At 43.7% G+C, this 20007-nt stretch overlaps 1 protein-coding gene across 2 annotated transcripts in view; it reads left to right on the top strand.

The window, feature by feature from the left end:
- The first annotated feature begins 10153 nt into the window (after nt 1-10153).
- ATP2A2 (ATPase sarcoplasmic/endoplasmic reticulum Ca2+ transporting 2) overlaps nt 10154-20007 on the top strand; it is a 47491-nt gene continuing 37637 nt past the window's right edge. Inside the window, exons 1-4 of one of the 2 annotated variants that reach the window (XM_063144186.1) lie at nt 10154-10302; nt 11443-11460; nt 11556-11638; nt 18756-18860. In XM_063144186.1, coding sequence (XP_063000256.1) covers nt 10185-10302; nt 11443-11460; nt 11556-11638; nt 18756-18860 — 324 coding nt within the window. In that variant the 5' untranslated portion in view covers nt 10154-10184. The remainder of the gene's footprint in view (nt 10303-11442; nt 11461-11555; nt 11639-18755; nt 18861-20007) is intronic. The other variant, XM_063144188.1, reaches the window with a different exon arrangement.

The raw sequence follows: 20007 nt of genomic DNA, 5'->3' as shown, positions 1-20007 counted from the left end.
GGGGTAATTTTGGTTGAAAGTGAGAACTAGGCGATTAAGATAAAGTTTTGGTTTATATAAGAGATGGATTTGGGGAAGGAATTGGAGGAAAGAGTTATGTGGGATGCGGATTTAATTTTTTTTTTTTGCTTCTTTTTAAATTTTGTTTTAACTGTTTTATTCTGTTTTTTATTTCATTTTACCTTGTACACCGCTCCGAAATTTTTCAATGGGGAGCGGTATATAAATATTCTAAATAAATAAATAAATAAATAAATAAACTATTCCGGGATACTGCGAAACAGGAACAAACTTGCACATGCTCAGGGTTCTCTCTTGTCCTTGTTATGGCTTCACATGGCCCTGGTAACCCAAATTAAGTTCTGAACAACTCTATTAAAATATTCTGAATTACATTAGAGACAAAAGGATATCATAGAATCATAGAATAGCAGAGTTCGAAGGGGCCTACAAGGCCATCGAGACAACCCCCTGCTCAATGCAGAAATCCACCCTAAAGCATCCCCGACAGATGCTTGTCCAGCTGCCTCTTGAAGGCCTCTAGTGTGGGAGAGCCCACCACCTCCCTAGGGAACTGATTCCATTGTCGCACTGCTCTAACAGTCAAGAAGTTTTTCCTGATGTCCAGCTGGAATCTGGCTTCCTTTAACTTGAGCCCATTATTCCATGTCCTGCACTCTGGGAGGATCGAGAAGAGATCCTGGCCCTCCTCTGTGTGACAACCTTTTAAGTATTTGAAGAGTGCTATCATGTCTCCCCTCAATCTTCTCTTCTCCAAGCTAAACATGCCCAGTTCTTTCAGTCTCTCTTCATAGGGCTTTGTTTCCAGACCCCTGATCATCCTGGTTGCCCTCCTCTGAACACGCTCTAGCTTGTCTGCATCCTTCTTGAATTGTGGAGCCCAGAACTGGACGCAATACTCTAGATGAGGCCTAACCAGGGCCGAATAGAGAGGAACCAGTACCTCATGTGATTTGGAAGCTATACTTCTATTAATGCAGCCCAAAATAGCATTTGCCTTTCTTGCAGCCATATCGCACTGTTGGCTCATATTCAGCTTGCTATCTACAACAATTCCAAGATCCTTCTCGTTTGTAGTATTGCTGAGCCAAGTATCTCCCATCTTGTAGCTGTGCCTTTGGTTTCTATTTCCTAAATGTAGAACTTGGCATTTATCCCTATTAAATTTCATTCTGTTGTTTTCAGCCCAGCACTCCAGCCTATCGAGATCACTTTGAAGTTTGTTTCTGTCTTCCAGGGTATTAGCTATCCCACCCAATTTTGTGTCCTCTGCAAATTTGATCAGCATTCCATGCACCTCCTTGTCCAAATTATTAATAAAACTGTTGAAGAGCACTGGGCCCAGGACTGAGCCCTGCGGTACCCCACTCGTTGCCTTTCCCCAGTTTGAGAAGGTTCCATTGATAAGTACTCTTTGAGTCCGATTCTGTAGCCAACTGTGAATCCACCTAATAGTTGTTCCATCTAGCCAACTTTTAGCTAGTTTGTTAATCAGAATGTCATGTGGTACTTTGTCAAAAGCTTTGCTGAAGTCAAGATATATGACGTCCACAGCGTTCCCACAGTCCACAAGGGAGGTTACCTTATCAAAAAATGAGATCAAATTTGTCTGACAGGATTTGTTCTTGACAAATCCATGTTGGCTTCTAGTGATCACTGCATTGATTTCAAGGTGTTTACAAATTGACTTCTTTATAATCTGCTCCAGAATTTTCCCAGGGATGGATGTCAGACTTACTGGTCTGTAGTTCCCAGGTTCCTCCTTTTTGCCCTTTTTGAAGATAGGGACAACGTTAGCCCTCCAGTCGTCCGACACCTCACCCGTCTTCCAGGATTTTGCAAAGATAATAGACAAAGGTTCTGAGAGTTCTTCTGCCAGCTCCTTCATTACTCTAGGATGCAGTTCATCAGGCCCTGGAGATTTGAACTCATTCAAGGAAATTAGGTATCCTTTGACCATTTGTTTATCAATCTCAAACTGTAATCCTGCCCCCTCAACTTCTGCTTCACTTTTTCCAGGGGGGTCATAGACCCGCTTTTGGGAGAAGACTGAGGCAAAGTAGGAGTTGAGCACTTCAGCCTTTTCTTTGTCATCTGTTATCAATTTGCCATCCTCATTAAGCAGTTGAACCACCATTTCTTTCCTCTGTCTTTTACTACTCACATATCTGAAGAAAGCCTTTTTATTGCTTTTAGCATCCCTCGCTAATCTCAGCTCATTCTGAGCTTTAGCCTTCCTGATGCCATTTCGGCACTTCTGCGCCACTTGTCTGTACTCTTCTTTTGTAGCCTGGCCTTCCTTCCACTTCCTATATGTGTCCCTTTTTGTTTTCAGGTCATCTCTAAGCTTTTTGTGGAGCCACATTGGTTTCCTCTTTTGTCTTCTATCTTTTCTCCTTGTTGGAATTGTTTGTAACTGTGCCTTTAAAATTTCCTTTTTTAAATACTCCCACCCATCCTGCACTCCTTTTCTCATTAGGCTCATTTGCCATGGGATCTTACTTATCATAGTTCTGAATTTATTAAAATCAGCTTTGCTAAAATCCAGAGCACGTGTATGACTACACTAAACTTTTGTCTCCTTCATAATCAAGAATTCAAGTATGATGTGGTCACTTTCCCCCAGAGTTCCCATAACTGCCACTTTATCCACTAAGTCATCCCTATTGGTCAATATCAAGTTAAGGATTGCCGATCCTCTAGTTCCTTTCCACTTTCTGTAGGAGAAAGTTATCACCCACACGTCAGGAATTTCTTGGAAGGGCCACTTTTGGCAGTATTGGTCTCCCAACAGATATCAGGGTAATTGAAGTCCCCCATCACTACTACATCACACTTCCTTGAAACACTGGCAATTTGTTTCTCAAAAGTTTCATCCTCGTCTTCTCCTTGATTGGGTGGTCGGTAATAGACTCCAATTATCATGTTCTTTTTATTCCTTGCCCCATTTATTTTAATCCAGATGCTCTCGATGGGGCTCCCAGTCTGATCTGTGCAGGGATAGGTATTTTTAACATATAATGCAACTCCACTTCCCTTTCTATTTCTTCTGTTCTTTTTGAACAAGTTATATCCTTCAATTGCTATATTCCAGTCATGGGAGTCATCCCACCAAGTTTCAGTTATACCTATCAAGTCGTATTTGCCTTCATGTAATAAGAGTTCAAGTTCATTCTGTTTGTTTCCCATGCTCTGGGCATTAGTATATAGACATCGAAGACCATGTGTTTTATAGTCTGGCTTTGTTCCTACATTGTTGCGGACACTATTTTGGGGCACTATTGGAGCTGTTCTCTGTACTGTGGTGCCTTGGCCGTCATCCATTGTTGCCTCGAGGTTTACGTCTCCCGCCCCCGTAAGATTCAGTTTAAAGCCCTCCTGATCAAGTTCTTCACGCTGTGGCCGAACACATTCTTTCCATCCCTTGTGAGGTGCAACCCATCCCTTGCTGCATGAGTAACTACCTATGGGAATTTTATTCCATTGAAGCCAACAAGATTTGACTAGGAATTAATTTGACCTCTTGCCATGCTGCCTTTCGTACCAAGGTGCCACTCTGTATTCACACTGCAATCTCAGCTCCTTGGGAGCAGTGAATTTGTGTGTGTTGGTCTCCCTTCTAGTTACATTTTCCCCCAGTAGTCTGCTGCAGCTAGAGAAATTAATCTGCCTGGAACCTTCATGCTTCCACAGTTTTTATGTGGCTTTTAGGCCTTCCCACCAACAGGCCAAGATAACGCGGTTGCCAGTGTAAAGAGATAAATTGGTCAGGGACATTCCATGTGTTTCTAAATTATGATCCCTTCAGGAGAGCCTGATGCCCTCATCTAAATTCCTCAGAAGTAAACAGGGGGATGGTGGGGGGAGGGGGGAGAAACGTTTTCAATGGTTTTATAGGACACAGCATGAAAGCCTATTTGCAGCAGGCCTGTCCTCGCTTTGAATACATCTCTGTGGATTGTCCCTCGTTTTTCTCTCAAGCTTCCATCTCCTTTCTGCCAAGAGAGGAACTGAGTTTAACTCCTAAGTGGCAAGGTATATGTATGACCAATCATGCTATTCTCAGGAAAGCTTTGTTCACTAGATAAATACAAGACAAAAACCACGCAAGTGTTTTGCATCAAGAAGCACTTTTTCTGAAGCCTTGCAACAAAGGGATTTTCCTGCCCAAGTGCTACCTTGTGTGTATGTTTGCTAATTAGAAACAACAGGGTGCGAAGAAGGAGAAGAAGGAGGGGGAGGGGGAGGGGGAGGGTTCTATTTATATGTTTTAATTGTATATGTTTTAATTTTGTAAAGTTGCCTTGAGTCCCAGTATTGGGAAAAAGGTAGGAAACAAATAATAATAATAATAATAATAATAATAATAATAATGGGGAGGGTACTATCCAAAGTTTGATAGGTGGCAATAATGACCCTTTTTACATTAAACACATAAGGGGGGGGTTCATAGTACAACAGATCTGCCAAAAACTTGAATGAGAGACACCAGATTATAAAGCAGATCCCATTTTGTAATTTAATGTAGCAATACTACTACTAACAATAACCATATTGATAGTAAAATAAATGGTGCAGGTGCCACCTACCTTAGGCACAACATAAGAAGAGCTGTGCTGGACTGGCCAAAGGCCGATCGAATCAAGCATCCCCTTTGCCAGAAATGCCTATACGAAGCGCATAAGCAGGAGAACACCCCCATGCTTGTGTTCCCCAGCAATCGGTATTGAGAAGCATATTGCCTCTGAACTTAGAAGTAATATGTAGCCATATTAACTAGTAGCCACTGATAGCCTTCTCCTCCAGGAATTTGTCTCACCCTTTTTTAAAGCCACCCAAATTGGTGAGCATCACGACATCTTCTGGCAGCAAATTCCATAGTTTAACTATATGCTGTCTGAAGAAGTCCTTCCTTGCCAGGCTACAGAGGCAGAAGGCAAGAATAGAAAAAACAAAAAACCCAGCCACTCTACATGCCAGTACTATTTATTTATTTATTGCACTTATATACTGCTCCCATAGCCAGGGCTCTCTGGGTGGTTTACAGAACTACAGCACGACAAAGGTGTTTGGGACAGAGAGAGGAAGCAGATGAAGGAATAGGAACACAAACCACAGTTTGTTTCATTGTCCGCACGTAATGACAAGCCAGAGTATGGGTTCAGTATGGGTTGTCATTGAATTGTGGGTCATTACATGTGAACCCTACATTATGCTTTAACTATGGGTTATTAACCACAAACTTTCCAGAGTTCACAACCCAACAATAAACCGTGGGTTCTCTTCCTAGGCTGTTTGTGGTTAACAACCATAACCTAGCTGTCCAGCTAGGGTGCAGGGCTTGCATGTAACAACCCATGATTCAACAACAACAACCCATAGTCAACCCATACTCCAGGTTGTCATTATGTGCAAACCAGTCCTGGGTGGGGCAACAAGCCACAGTGCAAACCAGGTCATTATCTGTTACCTGATCGTTTTAAAGTGGAGATACCAGAGACTGAACTTGGACTTTGTGCATGCAAAGGAGGTGCACTTCCCCTGAGCTAAGGGCCCTCCATTAGACATAACTCAGTTCCTCAGCGTAATTAAATCTTTGCAACAAAAGCAGAGCTCCTTTGCAAACATATATTTAGGATTATTACCTTTAAAAGCAAGTATTACATATTTGCCTTAGTTTGGTTTTTTTTTAACTTTTATCTTGGATCAGATAATAAGAACAGAAGATAAAGGCTTTAAAGTCAAGAGAGAAATGGGTTAGTATGAAAGAAGTCCCACAGGATCAGATAAATTGGTTGAGAAGTGACAGGATTCACAGTGTGGGTGAGAGGTATAATTTTAGTGTCCCAACGATAAAATGGTTTTGGCCCAACATGCCTAAGAAATCATAATGCCCTCTGTGTTCCCTCATGCCTAAGCGTATCAATGTGTCCTCTTAATAATACAATATGTGCACCAAGTGTTTACAGTTAGGACAGGGGTGGTCTAACTAGTCTTGTGTGGTCTATTTGTTTTTGTACTAGAATCCCCGTGGACCACTGATGTGCTTTCAATGTTCAATGCCAGGGCTGTATCATAACAATTAAGGCATAGTTAATCTCTGTGAAGTGAGTCTATGCGCTCTTGCTAAGAGCATAAGTAGTAACTCGCTGGGTCAGACTGAATCACAGCCACCAGTAGGAACGATGTGTCCCCTCAGAATGTGGTGGCTGGTCTCCACCTAGCAGCCTTCATGAACATTAGCCCTAGCTCAAGCCTGTATTTCCCCCCCCCCTCCAGAAATGCTGTAATATATTTTCAGAGTGAGATTATAACACTGGAATGTTACCATTTGTATATTTTATCTGTTTTAATACTTTTTGGCTTAATATGTTGCATGTGGTTTGGGGGTGGTATTTCCCCCCCTGCATGCCTTAAGCCATTGCCAAAGCCTTAAGCGTTTGAAAGAGGCTAGACTACATGTTTTTTAAAAAATAACAAATATTTATTTATTTAGTGTATTTATAGGCCACCTTTCAGGGCCATGACCTCACAGAGCAGTAGGGTGGGCACTTACACATCACCATAAAAGTGGGCAAGGGTGCACATAGATTTGCATTAAGTTTCCATATACTGTAATTTGCAAATGCTAATATACATGAATAAATGCAAATGCAGAAAGAATTGCTATAATTTAAATCAATAAGTCTCACCATAGAGGGGAATACTGGGACCAGTGTGCTTGCTGCCCAGATGCCAGCTATGGATGGACACCGTTAATGCAGCTATTGTGCAGCTATTCTGACTTTTTCTCCTTGGCAGATTTTCTGTGGAAAGAAAAGATGGAAGAGGCAGTGGGAAAACACTTGAAGGTTACAAATGGGCCCCCATTGTCAGGCTCCCTTGTAAAATTCTTTGAATGAGATTGAGTGAGGCAGGGAGGCAGCACGACAAAAGCCTTGCCTGGAAGCACCCTGAATCTAAGGATTCAAAACATCTCCCAGTACAACATGGTAGTATGGAGAACAGTCCTCTGTCCCGCAAAGGCCTCAGAACAACAGAAGGAGCCCTGTTGAATGAGGTATATTAGGTGAATCTCTTCCTTACCAACCTGCCCGTTCACAGAGGTCATGCTGCCAGTGGTTTCATAGGGACCTTTGTCCCGGTTGGAGTCCACCAGGAGAAGAGCCTTTCCTGTGGTGGCCCCTTCTCTTTGGAACTCCCTGCCCCTGGAGGTCAGATAGGAACCAACACTAGGTTGCTTCTGGCCCCTCCTGAAAACAACTCTACTCCAGGAAGCCTTCCTCAATTGACCAGCCACTGTTTTTATTGGTCCTTTGTTTTAAATTGAAAACAAAACAATGTGCTGTTTTTAATCTTCTTTTTACTGTTTTATTCCTATGTGCACCCCGCCAGAATCTATTTTAGCTATGGAGCAGTATATAAATACTGTAAATAAATAAATCAAATATTCTAATAAAGGGAAATAAAAAACGCACGCATCGATGCGTGGGCCTTGAGAAAAGCTCCCACGTGGCGATGAGGCAAAGGGCTCAGTGAGGGCGAGGGTGAACCGCCTCCGGAGCTGCGGCCCCAGCCAGCCTCCGCTAGCCCAGCCGGCCTCTCTGAGCTTGATGGAGCCGCCTCACAGAGCAGGGACTCGTGAGGAGTCATGGCGTGTGACAAACACCCACAAAACACCCGGCGTTTAGCCCAGAGAGGCGACACTACTGCGGTGGGGCCTTCTTTTGAGGGTTCTCTGCACACAGAGATAGGCTGACCATATGAAAAGGAGGACAGGGCTCCTGTATCTTTAACAGTTGTATTGAAAAGGTGCAGGTGTCATTTGTATATATGGAGAACCTGGTGAAATTCCCTCTTCATCAAAACAGTTAAAGCTGCAGGTACCCTGCCCTCTTTTAAAATGGTAACTCTAGTACAGCTCCTGCAGTTTTAACTGTTGTGATGAAGAGGAAATTTCACCAGGTTCTCCATATGTACAAATGATCTGCTGAAATTCTTTCTATGCAACTGTTAAAGATACAGGAGCCCTGTCCTCCTTTTCATATGGTCACTCTACACAGAGAGAAGTTGTGGCACTGCCTGTGCCAGGCTGGTCACCGGCACACTGAGGGGGGACCACGTTAGCCCCGACATTGAAACCACTCCACTGGCTGCCAGTTAGTTTCACTTGGAAGTATTGTTATATTTATTTGTATCCCGCCTTTTGCCCAATACTGGGCCTCAAGGCGGCCTAAGTCTTGGTCATTACCTCTAAAGCCCTACATGGTTTGGGTCCAGGTGACCTGCGGGAATGCTGCACCTGCACCCCCACCCCCACCCCCAGGTCCTCTGGGGAGGGTTTACTCCAGTCAGCCACAACTAGGCCGGCAGCCGTTGACCCAGGGGGCCTCTTCTTCTGCCGCCCGCCTGACTGACGGAGGAGATTCGTCACATTCTCTCTCTCGGCAGCTGTGAAGAGCGGCCTTTTCCGTCAGGCCTAAACGCGCGCCCCCCACCCCACCCCCATGTGAATGCGAAACCAAGGATTTCTAAGACGTGTTGATTTGTCGTACTAATGTTGTTCCCCGCCTCGATCCAAAGGGAGAGGCGGGTAAGAAATAAATATATGTATTAATTACTATTATTATTATATTCTCGCAATACATAAGGTGCCGAAGCAGCCAGCGCGGGCAGAGGGGCCTATGCGCTCGGCCCTTGCCCTGACAGGGCACCGACGGGCGAAGGAAAGGAGCAGAAGGGCGAAGGGCCGCAAGAGTCACCTCAGGAGACGATGCTGACGCCGGGCCGGGCCCCTCCCCCTCCACTCCACTCCCCCCCCCCGGAGGTAGCCTGTCCGTTGACGCTCGAGACTTTCCTCTCTAGGTCTCTTATTTCAAACAAAAACCTCCTTTGGTTTCGACGCCCGCCCGCGTACTCTCCTTCCAACGAAAGCCGTTCCTCGAGCTGCGCGAGTGTGAGCGCATGACCCCCGCAAACACAAAGCGCGGGCGGGCAAGTTTTTCTTCTTCTTCTTCTTCTTCCATCCCTCTCCCCCGCCCTCGCTGTTTTCCCGGCTTCTGGTGAAATCTCGGCAGCGGCAGCGGGGCAGGATACGGGTTTTGGGGGTGACGTCACGAGGCGGGGCCGCCCTCCCTCCACCCTTTTCTTTTCTTTCTTTTTTTTTGCTCCCGCTCTCGGCCAATGAGCGTCGTCCACATGCCGCGGCCGCGAGAGGGGCAGCGGCGACCTGGCTCGGATAAATTCTATTAGAGCAGCCGCCGCCGACGGCTCAGCTACCGCCGCCGCCGAGGGAAGCGATCGCTCTGTGTGTGGGCGGAGAGAGGCAGAGGCAGAGAGAGGGGGCCAGGACCACGACCCCCACCCCCAGAATAAGGGGCAGGTTGAGAGAGCAGAGGAAGGGGCTCGTCGACGAGGGCCCATTATTCCACCCCCCACCCCTGAGGGAAGCGGGGAGGCGGCATCGGCAGCCCTCGAGGCCCTCCTGCTCGCTGCAGTCGCCGCCCCCGGTCGAGACTGAGGGGAGAGATCAGGGATAAGAAGCCCTCCCGGAGGGGGGGGTCTTTTCGTTCCGTTGTATAATAACTGCCCCCTCGGATTCCTATAACGAGCCCCTTCTTCTTCTTCTTCCTCTTCTTCTTCCCATCGCAAACCCCCGAGGGGAAGAGGCGCCCCTGCAGGTGAAAGCCCCCTCCCCCCGGCTGCCTCCTTTGAGTGCGGAGGGAGGTTCGGGGCTCGCCTTGCCCTGCCCCCCACCCCCACCCCGCCGCGTAACAGGCGGTAGGTGGGACCGCTGCTCTTTGGGGGGGGAAGACCCTCCCGAGCAGAGACCGGGGCAGCCTCCCCCGCTTTATCCCGGCTTGCTTCCCCCCCTTTTTATTGCCAAGCCCCCCCCCCCTTTGCCCCCTCTGGCTCTTGTCTTATGGTGGCAAATCCGAGGAGTCCCGGGGATCCTTAGGGGGTGGGGAGAGGCCGGGGGAGGCGGCGCTGCTGCTGCTGCTGCTGCTGCTGAGGCCGGCAGGCTTTTCGTGCGCCGCTGCTGCCGCTGCCGCTGTTCCTGTTGCCGCAAAGAAGGAAGAGGAAGGAGCGCGGCGCCGGCGCGGCAGAGGGACTCCGGCACACGCAGGCGAGCGAGGCAGGCGCTCCTTTGCCGGGCTGCAGCCATGGAGAACGCGCACACCAAGACCGTGGAGGAAGTCCTGGGCTATTTCGGGGTCAACGAGAGCACCGGGCTGAGCTTGGAGCAAGTCAAGAAGCTCAAGGAGAGATGGGGCGCCAACGGTAGGTGGGAGCGCCGGCTCTTTCCCTCCTCTCCCTCCCCCCCCCCGGCCGGCTCCCCACGCCAGACCCTCGTGGTTGGGGGAGATGCTGCTGCTGGGCTTTCTTCTCCCCGCCTTGCCTCCCCCCCCCCCTTTGCCACTATGGTTTTCCTTCCCTTACTCCGGGCCTGCCTGTCAAGGCCTAAAACCGGTGTGCAAAATACAACACGCGCCGCCACATACACAATCTGGCATCTGCTTCTGGACCCGGAATCAAAGGAAAGAGGGAGAGAGAAGATGGCTGACTTTGCCATCCACCTCGTGGGTTTCCTCCGTGCCCCAGGCTCCTGGGGCTGCTCCGGCGTGTAAACGGCCAGCCCAGGCCCCTTTCCTGGGGGTAACCGAGGGGACATTTTTGTGCCACGCTGCTTCTTTTTCTTTCCCTCATCATTTTAGCCTCTCTGTTGCTTATTTGACCTTTGTTTCTTCCGCTCCTTTCCTTCCGGCTTGCTCCTTCATTCCTGTGAAACGCTGCTCTTGATTTCCAAAAGAAGAAAAAGAGATCGTTCTGAAAGAAAGAAAGAAAAAAGAGACACTGCTTTTTCATGTGTTACGAAATTGGCTTTCGTATAGGAAACCGTATCACAGGGCCTGAGATAAGGCGCTATCCCTGAAAGGCACATAAGATAATTGTGTCTTTTCCCCCTCCTCTCCTCCCCCCCCCCTTTTCTGGAACATGAAGGTTGGGGAAATTAAAAAAATAAAATCCATGTTTGACTGTGGCCTCTGGAAAGGGAGGGAGTGTTCAAAGCCATTGGCCCTGTGTATGGAGCGGCGGCATTGGAAGTTACGGTTGGCAGCAATGATGACTTGGCTGAATTGGTAACCTCACTGGCTTGATGCTGAAACATACTTGACGTAAAATACAGGAAGCCTGAGGCCTGCTCTGGCTCTCTCTGTCTATTTGAAAGAAGGCACCTTAACCATTACCTTGCATGTGCCTTTAGGCTTGTTTTAATGTACATATTTAACTTTTTAAGAAACCTTATTGCTATTTAATCTAGCTGAGATACGAAGAATAGATGCCTTTATAATTTCTAATAGAGTTGTTTGATTTTTCTCCCCCTTTTATATGCTTCCTGGGAATTGTTGCCTCTTAAAGAACTACCAGCTGAAGAAGGTAAGCAGGTGTATGAAGCATTTGTGATATTTATGTCTTGACTTTACAACAGTATAAATCTGACAACTTATGTCTTCTGCATTTTATCTTGGCAGGAAAAACTTTACTTGAGCTTGTGATCGAACAGTTTGAAGATTTATTAGTTAGAATTTTGTTGTTGGCAGCATGTATATCTTTTGTAAGTATCTTCTTAAGTCTTGGATTTCATATTTATATGACCTGCCATGAATATATTGAAGTACACATTTCTCAAACATACTTAAATTGAGAAGCATAAGATGTAGAAAAATGTTTCCCCCCCAAGGTTTACTCTTTCTGGGCATCTTGATTTCTGCCTGTTCATTCATATGAAAAAGAGTTTCCTCTCAGTCTTAGGACAGTAAATCGGACACCTGCCCTAATTGCAAGTTTTCACAGCAAGTTTAAACATAGACTTTAATAATGAAAAGGTACATTTATCATGGGATCCAGACTGCCTGCCCGTTAAAGCAGACACAGGCTAATGCTTTTGGGATAAGTCTTGTGTTCATACTTCGGTATTTGAAGCGGTTTCTCCCGGGGCAGTTGCCTTTTAACCTTGGCCCCAGTAAGAAGGTGAACTAGTATTCTTTTTTGCAGTTGATTGTTATGAAACTAACTGAGACTGCTGGGAGTCTTTTTTTGGATGCAATGCAAACTGTAAATAGAATTTGCATGGGGGAATATTCCAGTTGCCTTCCCTTGCTGATAATAGCAAGGTGACAGTTGTTGCTCTTGACAGTGACAAGAATGATGACAGCAGTGATGGCACCATTGTTGACCAAATTTGGTAACTGACCTTTGGGAAGCCTCTTGTAAAATGAACTCCTTGCCTTGCATGCAGAATTGGTAGGATGGGGCTTGAAACCAGTTCTCGGTTTTTATTTTTTAAAAGGCATTGAGTAGGTTAATATTGCCTGATGCCAAGCATGTGATTGTAGAGGAAGAGTAGACATGAAGCAAAGATCAAATAAGTGGAGAGAGGTGGTCATGGTACAATTATTCTGAAACATTGGAAAGGAAGGAATGGATAGTTGCTTCTTTAAAGCAATAAGTCTGGAGCTGAAATCAAAATGGAGGGGATCACCATGGTGCAATTGGTAGTGTGCTTCGTTGGCTGTGATGAGGCTCAGGTTTGAATACCTGCATGCTCCGTGATGACATTAGGCATGTTACTGCTTGTCAGGTTACCTTACCTGTCAAGGTCGCTGTGAGAATGATTGAGATAAAGAATGTACATTGAAAAGTGGAGTATAGAGAAAGCTGGGATTTGAAGGACCTTTTGAACATACCTTAACACGAGCTGAAGTGCTTCCTTCATGCACACAGATTCTCTAGATGTCCCCTTTAAACTCATCTCTTTGTGCTGTGTTCACTTTTCTGGAGAGTCCTCTGGCTTCTGGAGCAGCTTTTCAAGGGGCATAAAGGCTGTGGTGAGAAGAGGAGGTTCAGAAATCCCTGTTCAATGGCCAAAGCTCTGTCTAATATGTGGACAGCTTCTCCAATAGCTACTTAGGTTATGCATCCATTTTCTAAGCAACTTAACTTTATCTTTGGAGCCTTCTTAGAAGCCAAAAGAATAGAAAGAAAAAACAAATAAATAGTGTAGACTTGTCTTACCACTGGCAAATGAATTACGGCAGTAGGTATACAATAAAAAAAATGTGGGTGAGAGGAGGGTTATCCATTGTACAGTTATGATCCTGGGCCAGTGAGGGTTTCAAATATCATGACGCTGGCATGCTGTTTCAAAGGAGAGGGTTTCAGTTCTAGTACATGTACATCATTGCAGCTAGCCAAAGATTGGCATTGGGTTTTCTTGCGTGGAGAAAGATGGCTTAGTCATTCTGGCTTTTACCTGAAGAAGGCAAACTATGGTGGCAGTACCAATTTTGAATGAGTGAGCATTTATCTGTAGAAAGTTATAAGTGTGAGATGAGCTCTGCATATTTTAGAGCTCACTAGAGAATGGTGGAAAGTAGGGATAGCGTGTGCCCACTCAAGATATATATTGGTTGTTTTAAAATAATGTGTACTATTAGTAGAAATAAATTTGACTAGAGAATTGCAACTTATTCATAACCTTGCATTTGTAGTATTTGTTTAATTTCCCCTTCATAAAAAAATACTGGTTTTGAACTTCCTTTGAATCACCATTATCTATGTCTGGGCTTTGTATGCTTAGGAAGAGTTGTGCACATACATGTGAATTGCTCATATTTGAAGATGACTTGCCATATCTTACTATGAGTAATACTCCCTACAGTTATGATGACATAGTTAGGTTTTGTCTGGAAGATGCTTTCCTTAAACAATTTTGAAGAACCGAACTAGTGAGTTTGCTTCTCGGCAGTGTATTCTAACATTTCTAGACTAAATCTGAACTGTATTAATTCCATAGTAGTAATTATTACAGATGTGTATAATCTTGCAATCCATGCAGTTCATGTGTTGACTGAAGTTATTAAAGTTACTGTTATAATCTTGGGGTCATCTGAACTCAACAAGAACTAGCCAGGACTGCATAATGTAGATCTGTAGCCCAATATTTGACAGTTTTTCTATAGATCTAATGGCTGGACATAGTCAGCGTTTGAGTGGGCCTAATGAAATCATAACATCTGTCATGTCTGCCAGTTTGTGTCCAAGTACACAATATAGAAAATTGACTTTTAAGGAGTTGAGATTCCTTAAGGAATATAAGACAACATTTGTCTTATTTTGTAGCATACTAGTGAGACTACTACACAATGAGTTTATTACTTGAGTATGAAGAATTATATATTATGTGTCATTCTGCAGAAATTCTGTTTCCATATTCATGGGTCCAGACACATAAGTATAAAAAACAATTTAATGTGCAACTTTATCTTTCTCCCCTTATGGGTGCTTGACACGTGCTCTTCATTACAAATTGTCTTGCATGCTAAATTGCTAAACTATGAGTGTGCCAGTGCTTTTTTTAAAAAAGAAACTGAGACAAGGTGCTGTCTGTCTCTAGTTTGGCATTGGGGGCAGCACTCACCAGATCAAAAATAAAATATGGTGATCTGGGAAGGTCCTTTGTGGCTAGATCTTTAATAACAGATCCTACTATATGGCCAATACTGGAATATGTTAAGTACATAGCAGCATGGTTTCCTTTGTTTGGCTTGTCTACTCTCCCACCCCCAATTGTTTTGTACATGTCTGGTTCTACTAAGTCCATCCAGTGCCTGCTAGATTGCTTTGACCCGTTCACACAGCCAGTAGCACACAGGAAGCTTACGCAGAAACATGCCAGTGCCTCCATTGTTTCTTTAACTCAGGTCTCACAAACAGCAGTTAATAAACTTGTGATTGGGTTCTACCAATGCAGACTGCAGATTGAAAATAATAATAATAATAATAATAATAATAATAATAATAATAATAGAGGTTCACTTGACGGAATATACAAAAATGCCCTAGACATAGAACACAACTTGTCAGGGAGGAGGATTTTAGCCTGTATGTGTGAATGCTTTGTTGATTGGGGGAGCATTCTGTCCTGTGAACCCTGCATCTGCAATCTGAAGTGAGAGATGTAGGCTTGCTATCTCAACTGCTGGTTTGTGAGAACTAGCCCATAGATCAATGCAGGAGTATTAAGAATCTTGTCTTGGATCTGTTTCACACCAGCGTGGTATCTGTTGTGTAGCTCAGAACTTAAAAGTGTGACAATAGCTTGGTGTCTAGAAGTGTGAACATTAATAACAAAGGCTTCCAAATCTTTGTGAACATTTCCAAGGCTTCCTAATAGGAAGGCCACCCTATGCAACTTTGTGGCCCTGAAAACCCATAGCTGCCCCTTGCCCATTTATGCTGACAACTGTCACTTCTGTCTGCTTCAGTCTCTCTCTCTCTCTCTCTCTCTCTCTCTCTCTCTCTCTCTCACACACACACACACACACACACACACACCACCTGCTGGTTATAATATCTTCATTGCCAATTTTTTTCTAAACAATTTTTAAATATGTATATTAAATGTCAAGAGACTATGTTTGCATGATTTATCCAGCCACAGAGGAGTTGAATGTTAGGGGAGAGAATAAGCATGGCCTTGTATATAGGTAGCAAAGGTCCTTGATGTCAGGCCTGTGGATATTTCCTAAGTAGCAGCAGTATTTTCGACCTTTTTTGCAAGGTATAAGAAGTGTGATGATGCCCTGGTTGCTTCCAAATAAGAACATTTTAATTAAGACTGCTGTGCAGGAGATGGACTAGGCCACTTTGTGGGGATTTTTAACATGTTATCAGAAATGAGAACTGGCCAGTTTGCAGGTGTAAGTGCAGGGAAGAGAAGAGGAAAATGGAATCCACCGTGGGCTTTTGCGTAGTGCTTGAGTGCGCATGTGAATTGTGCAGTCTATTTTTTAAAAAAAACTCCCACAAAGGAAAGTGTCCGACATAAATAATGGGATCAGCGCTACCATTCCTAGTAAAGAAATTCCGTTGTTAGTAAAAGACACGTCCCCACTGCAGTAGAATGGTGAGAAGCAAGATGACCTTAGTTATCAGTGATTTATATTATTCTAGCAAAGGCTCTAAAATTTGCAAAGCATCTGCTATGAAACAAAGAAGCCAGTTCATGGTTATAGAGAAACAGCTGGAGTTAAAATGAAAAATGCTTAACAGGAGGTGAGGATGGAGCATCTTAAAAGTGGAACAAGACTCATTCCCTTCATGACTCAAGGTCACTTGCGATTAGTATTCTTGACATTTGTTGCCTCTCCATTATTCAAAGTATGGTTGTTGGTGCTGTGAATGGGGTAGAATATTGGATTAAACATTCCAGGTTTTTTAAAAAAATTAAAAGGCCAAAATAAAGCATATAAACATATGTAAATTAGAACATACATCCTGCGCTTCATAACTCTGGCAGTTAATACCTATTAATGCAATATAGACTGTGTAGAGGAAGAGAGATGGATCATGTTATCCATGCCATATATTGAGCATGAGCAGACTTTAAAAACCAGCTGGTGCTTCTTTTCCATTGGAAGACGTGGCTGTGGAGGTCGCTTAATCTCTTGTTCCAGTGCTAGGATCTTGATGAGAGCTTTGGCTATTGGCCGGAATAGAAATGCAATAAATAAATAAAATAAAGTAATGATCTTGTCTATACCATAGCTGTGTGATTGGAGCTCCATCAAGTGGCTAATGATAAGCTATAATTGCAGCCATTTAAAAGATCCAGGATTACATTTTGGAGTGAAATCTGGTTTGTGTACTCTTTCCTCACTATGATGTAATACTCTGCCTTGCCTACTAACAAGATGGCCAGCAGAAATGTTGAGGAAAAACTTATGCTTGGCATCTATCTTTTGTCTGTCCTGTTAGATTGTACAAGGCTGTTGTAATGTTAATTATTTCATACTGTAAATTGGGGTTTCACATTTATGCTGGGGCACTAGTTCTAAGCCACGGAGTACAGTGTTTCAAGGCCGCATAGAGCTGTGGATGTTTAAGGTTTATCAGTGGACTTTCCCCATTGTTTCATATTTGCCATCCTCTTCTATGGTCTGTCCTAGAAGTTGCCTTCCCTATAGACGTTAGTGCTGTATTTCTCAATTCCAATTTCCTGCAGCCGGTGGACCCACCTAGAAAATGGTGTGTTAGGAACTCTGCTCAGTGACAATTTTCATTTTCTTACTTCTCTTATCTTCCTACTTTTAGAAGAGGAATCTGTTAGCAGCTTACTATTGACTGACTTCCAAGTTTTGATGATTTCAGCATTCATCAGTTGCCTTCAACTTCCTGTTGCTCAATATGTTGAATATAGCAGTAGCAATTTTCTCCATTAATCTTTACAGGGCTTGTTGTAGACTAGCTAGTGACTATAGGTTATACGAATGTTTATTGGCATTAAGTAAAGGAGATCTTGGTCATGCCCCAAAGCACCCTGTTTGCTACATGCATCCCTTTGAGTGTGCAGCATGCTCAATATTAGAAGCAGCTTCTGAGAGCACTCAGGGATGCCTTCCCAAGCAGGGCAGAGAATGCTTTTGAAAAAGCAGGGCAGAGGGCCTTAGAAGGAAGGGGCTTTCATCTACCAAAAATGTCTAATTTTTTAGGCAGTCATTGTTTTCTTAAAGTCAAAGAGCATGATGTCCAAGAGCCCATGGAAATACTCAAAGAGTGGCACCTGGGTAGTGTCTGAGAAAACTTAGAATGCATTTGTTACTCTTCAAGGTGCCACAAGACTCTCCGTCTTTAGGTATTTGATTGCATTTAGGTGCTGTAAATTAAAGGGTCGCCTAAAGTGGTTTTTTTATTATTTTCTTGGCCATCAAGTCATTACACTTAATATTGGCAGCCTTTTTATTCTAAACCAGGAGTGAATGCAGGCTGAATCTGGGCCTGGGTGGGTCTAACATTGTTTAAAACCCGAGGTATAATGAAAGGTCTACTGTCAAGAAAGGGAAGAAGTCCAGATTGTTAGGTACTCCACACCTTAATGTTACATTTCTTTTCGTTTTGTACATAGTGCCCCTGTCACTGTCCGACCACAAACTCTTCATAACCACGAAGATATTTTTTTTACGTCAGTTGCACCATAGATCCTGATCACCCTTGAGAGGGAGCAGATTGTGCCACAAAATATATTTGCGGCCAGGACCACTCCAGATTTTTTAAAGTTACCCATCTCTGATCTAAATATAGAGGAATCTTGACTTCAAGAAAGAAATGTGTGGTAGAGTGGGGCTCAGCAGCAGATCATAATGTCAGCTTAGAACCTGATCTACTCATAGATAAAGACTGCAACAATACATTCCTCAAAATAGCAAACTGACCAAGCATAAAAATCCCAGCTCAGATCTTGCACTCTGTTAAAATCTTACTTTTAAAAGACCATTACAAATTCTGACTCCTGTTTCTGGAGAATAACTCCTCACATGGCCATGTATGCTCCCCCTAGGAAGTGATTAGTTTAATTTAGTAATTTGTTTTGAAAGCAAAATCTACAACCATAGTCTGCAAAAGCCTCAGATGTGCGAATTACGTTCAGATAGGAAACCACTTGGAAAGAAGCAGGTACGGGGATTATTTCTGCGAAATGGAATTTGCTTTCAGCTTCTAAGGTGTGGCTTTCATGAGTCAACAGCCTTTTTTTAAAAAAAAGCTTCAATAAACATTAGGGAATGTTTAATTACTAGTGAATAAAGCATTGCCAAAATTAAGGTGGCTCTTATAGAAAATGGCATCTAATCATTTCTATGTGTAAGTTCCCAATTTTCCAATTTCTCTTGCAGGTGTTGGCCTGGTTTGAAGAAGGTGAAGAAACAATCACAGCCTTTGTAGAGCCTTTTGTAATCTTACTCATATTAGTAGCCAATGCAATTGTGGGTGTGTGGCAGGTAAGCAAAGACTTTTATAATGTTGAAACTTGGAACACTTTTTTAAAAAAATGATTGCTCTTCCTCACTGCAAGATTGGCATCCCACAAACACCCCAATGGCGACTCCCAAACATATTCCCAGCCCCTTTCCTTCTCTGCTAGAAATGTTGGGTATTCAGGAGTAGAGCGGCACTTTGGATAATTTTCTTGAAAATTGAGTACTTTGGGGGATGAGAGAGACAATTATAATGTCCAGCCTTACAGTTTTCACTTACAAATCTATGTATGTATTTTTTATTTTGATAAAAGAAGTTCCACAGAGCATTCCTAAGTCCTTGCTCCCATGGAAAGAAATTCTTTATATGGCTACTATCTCTGTGTATGCTTATTCTGGGAACTGAACACAAAGTTTATGAAGGTGGACGTTGAAACAGTCCTAGAGATTCTATATTGCAACTTCAGGATCATTTATTTATTTATTTATTTATTACATTTCTATACCGCCCAGAGCTCTCTGGGCGGTTCACAAAAATTAAAAACATTCAAAGGATAAAACAACAGTATAAAACCATACTATAAAATACAATATAAAAGCTCAACCAGATAAAAACAGCAACAATGCAAAATTACAAATTTAAAACACCAAGTTAAAATTTATTTATAGACTGTTAAAATGCTAGGAGAATTCTACTTGCTACTTGCTAAGATTTAAAACTGCAAAGCTGATGGGTTGGCCATAAATGCATGTATTAAAAAGTTTTGTTTAAGAGTGCCTCCCTACTGGCAAGCAGGGTTTTGCCCAGGGATGCATGTTAAGGCTGGCCTGGGTTAACTTGCTTGCGTTGCCCTGTAAAATCATTGTATCCTGTTGCACGGATTAGGCCTTTTTGCCGAAAGAAAGTTGTGCTGTGCCTAAGGCAGTACCATCTGGCCACTTCTGCAATTAACCTTTTCCACATACATAATGTAGTATTGAAAACTTACAGCAGCCTTCTGCAACCAGCAGCCTCCAGGTGTGTTCCACTGCATTTCCCATCAATGCCCACCAGGCTGGCTGTTGGACCTGCTCTCTGGGGATGGTGGGTGTTGTAGTCCACATCTGGAGGGGCTCAGTTAGAGAAGGTTGATTTACTATGGCTTGCTAATCTGGTGCTGTCTGGCTGAAA

This window comes from Elgaria multicarinata, chromosome 18 (genome assembly GCF_023053635.1).
Source record: "Elgaria multicarinata webbii isolate HBS135686 ecotype San Diego chromosome 18, rElgMul1.1.pri, whole genome shotgun sequence".
Classification (NCBI taxonomy): domain Eukaryota; kingdom Metazoa; phylum Chordata; class Lepidosauria; order Squamata; family Anguidae; genus Elgaria; species Elgaria multicarinata.
The sequence above is the reverse complement of the archived record's forward strand: the minus strand, read 5'-3'. Positions and strand labels throughout refer to the sequence as shown.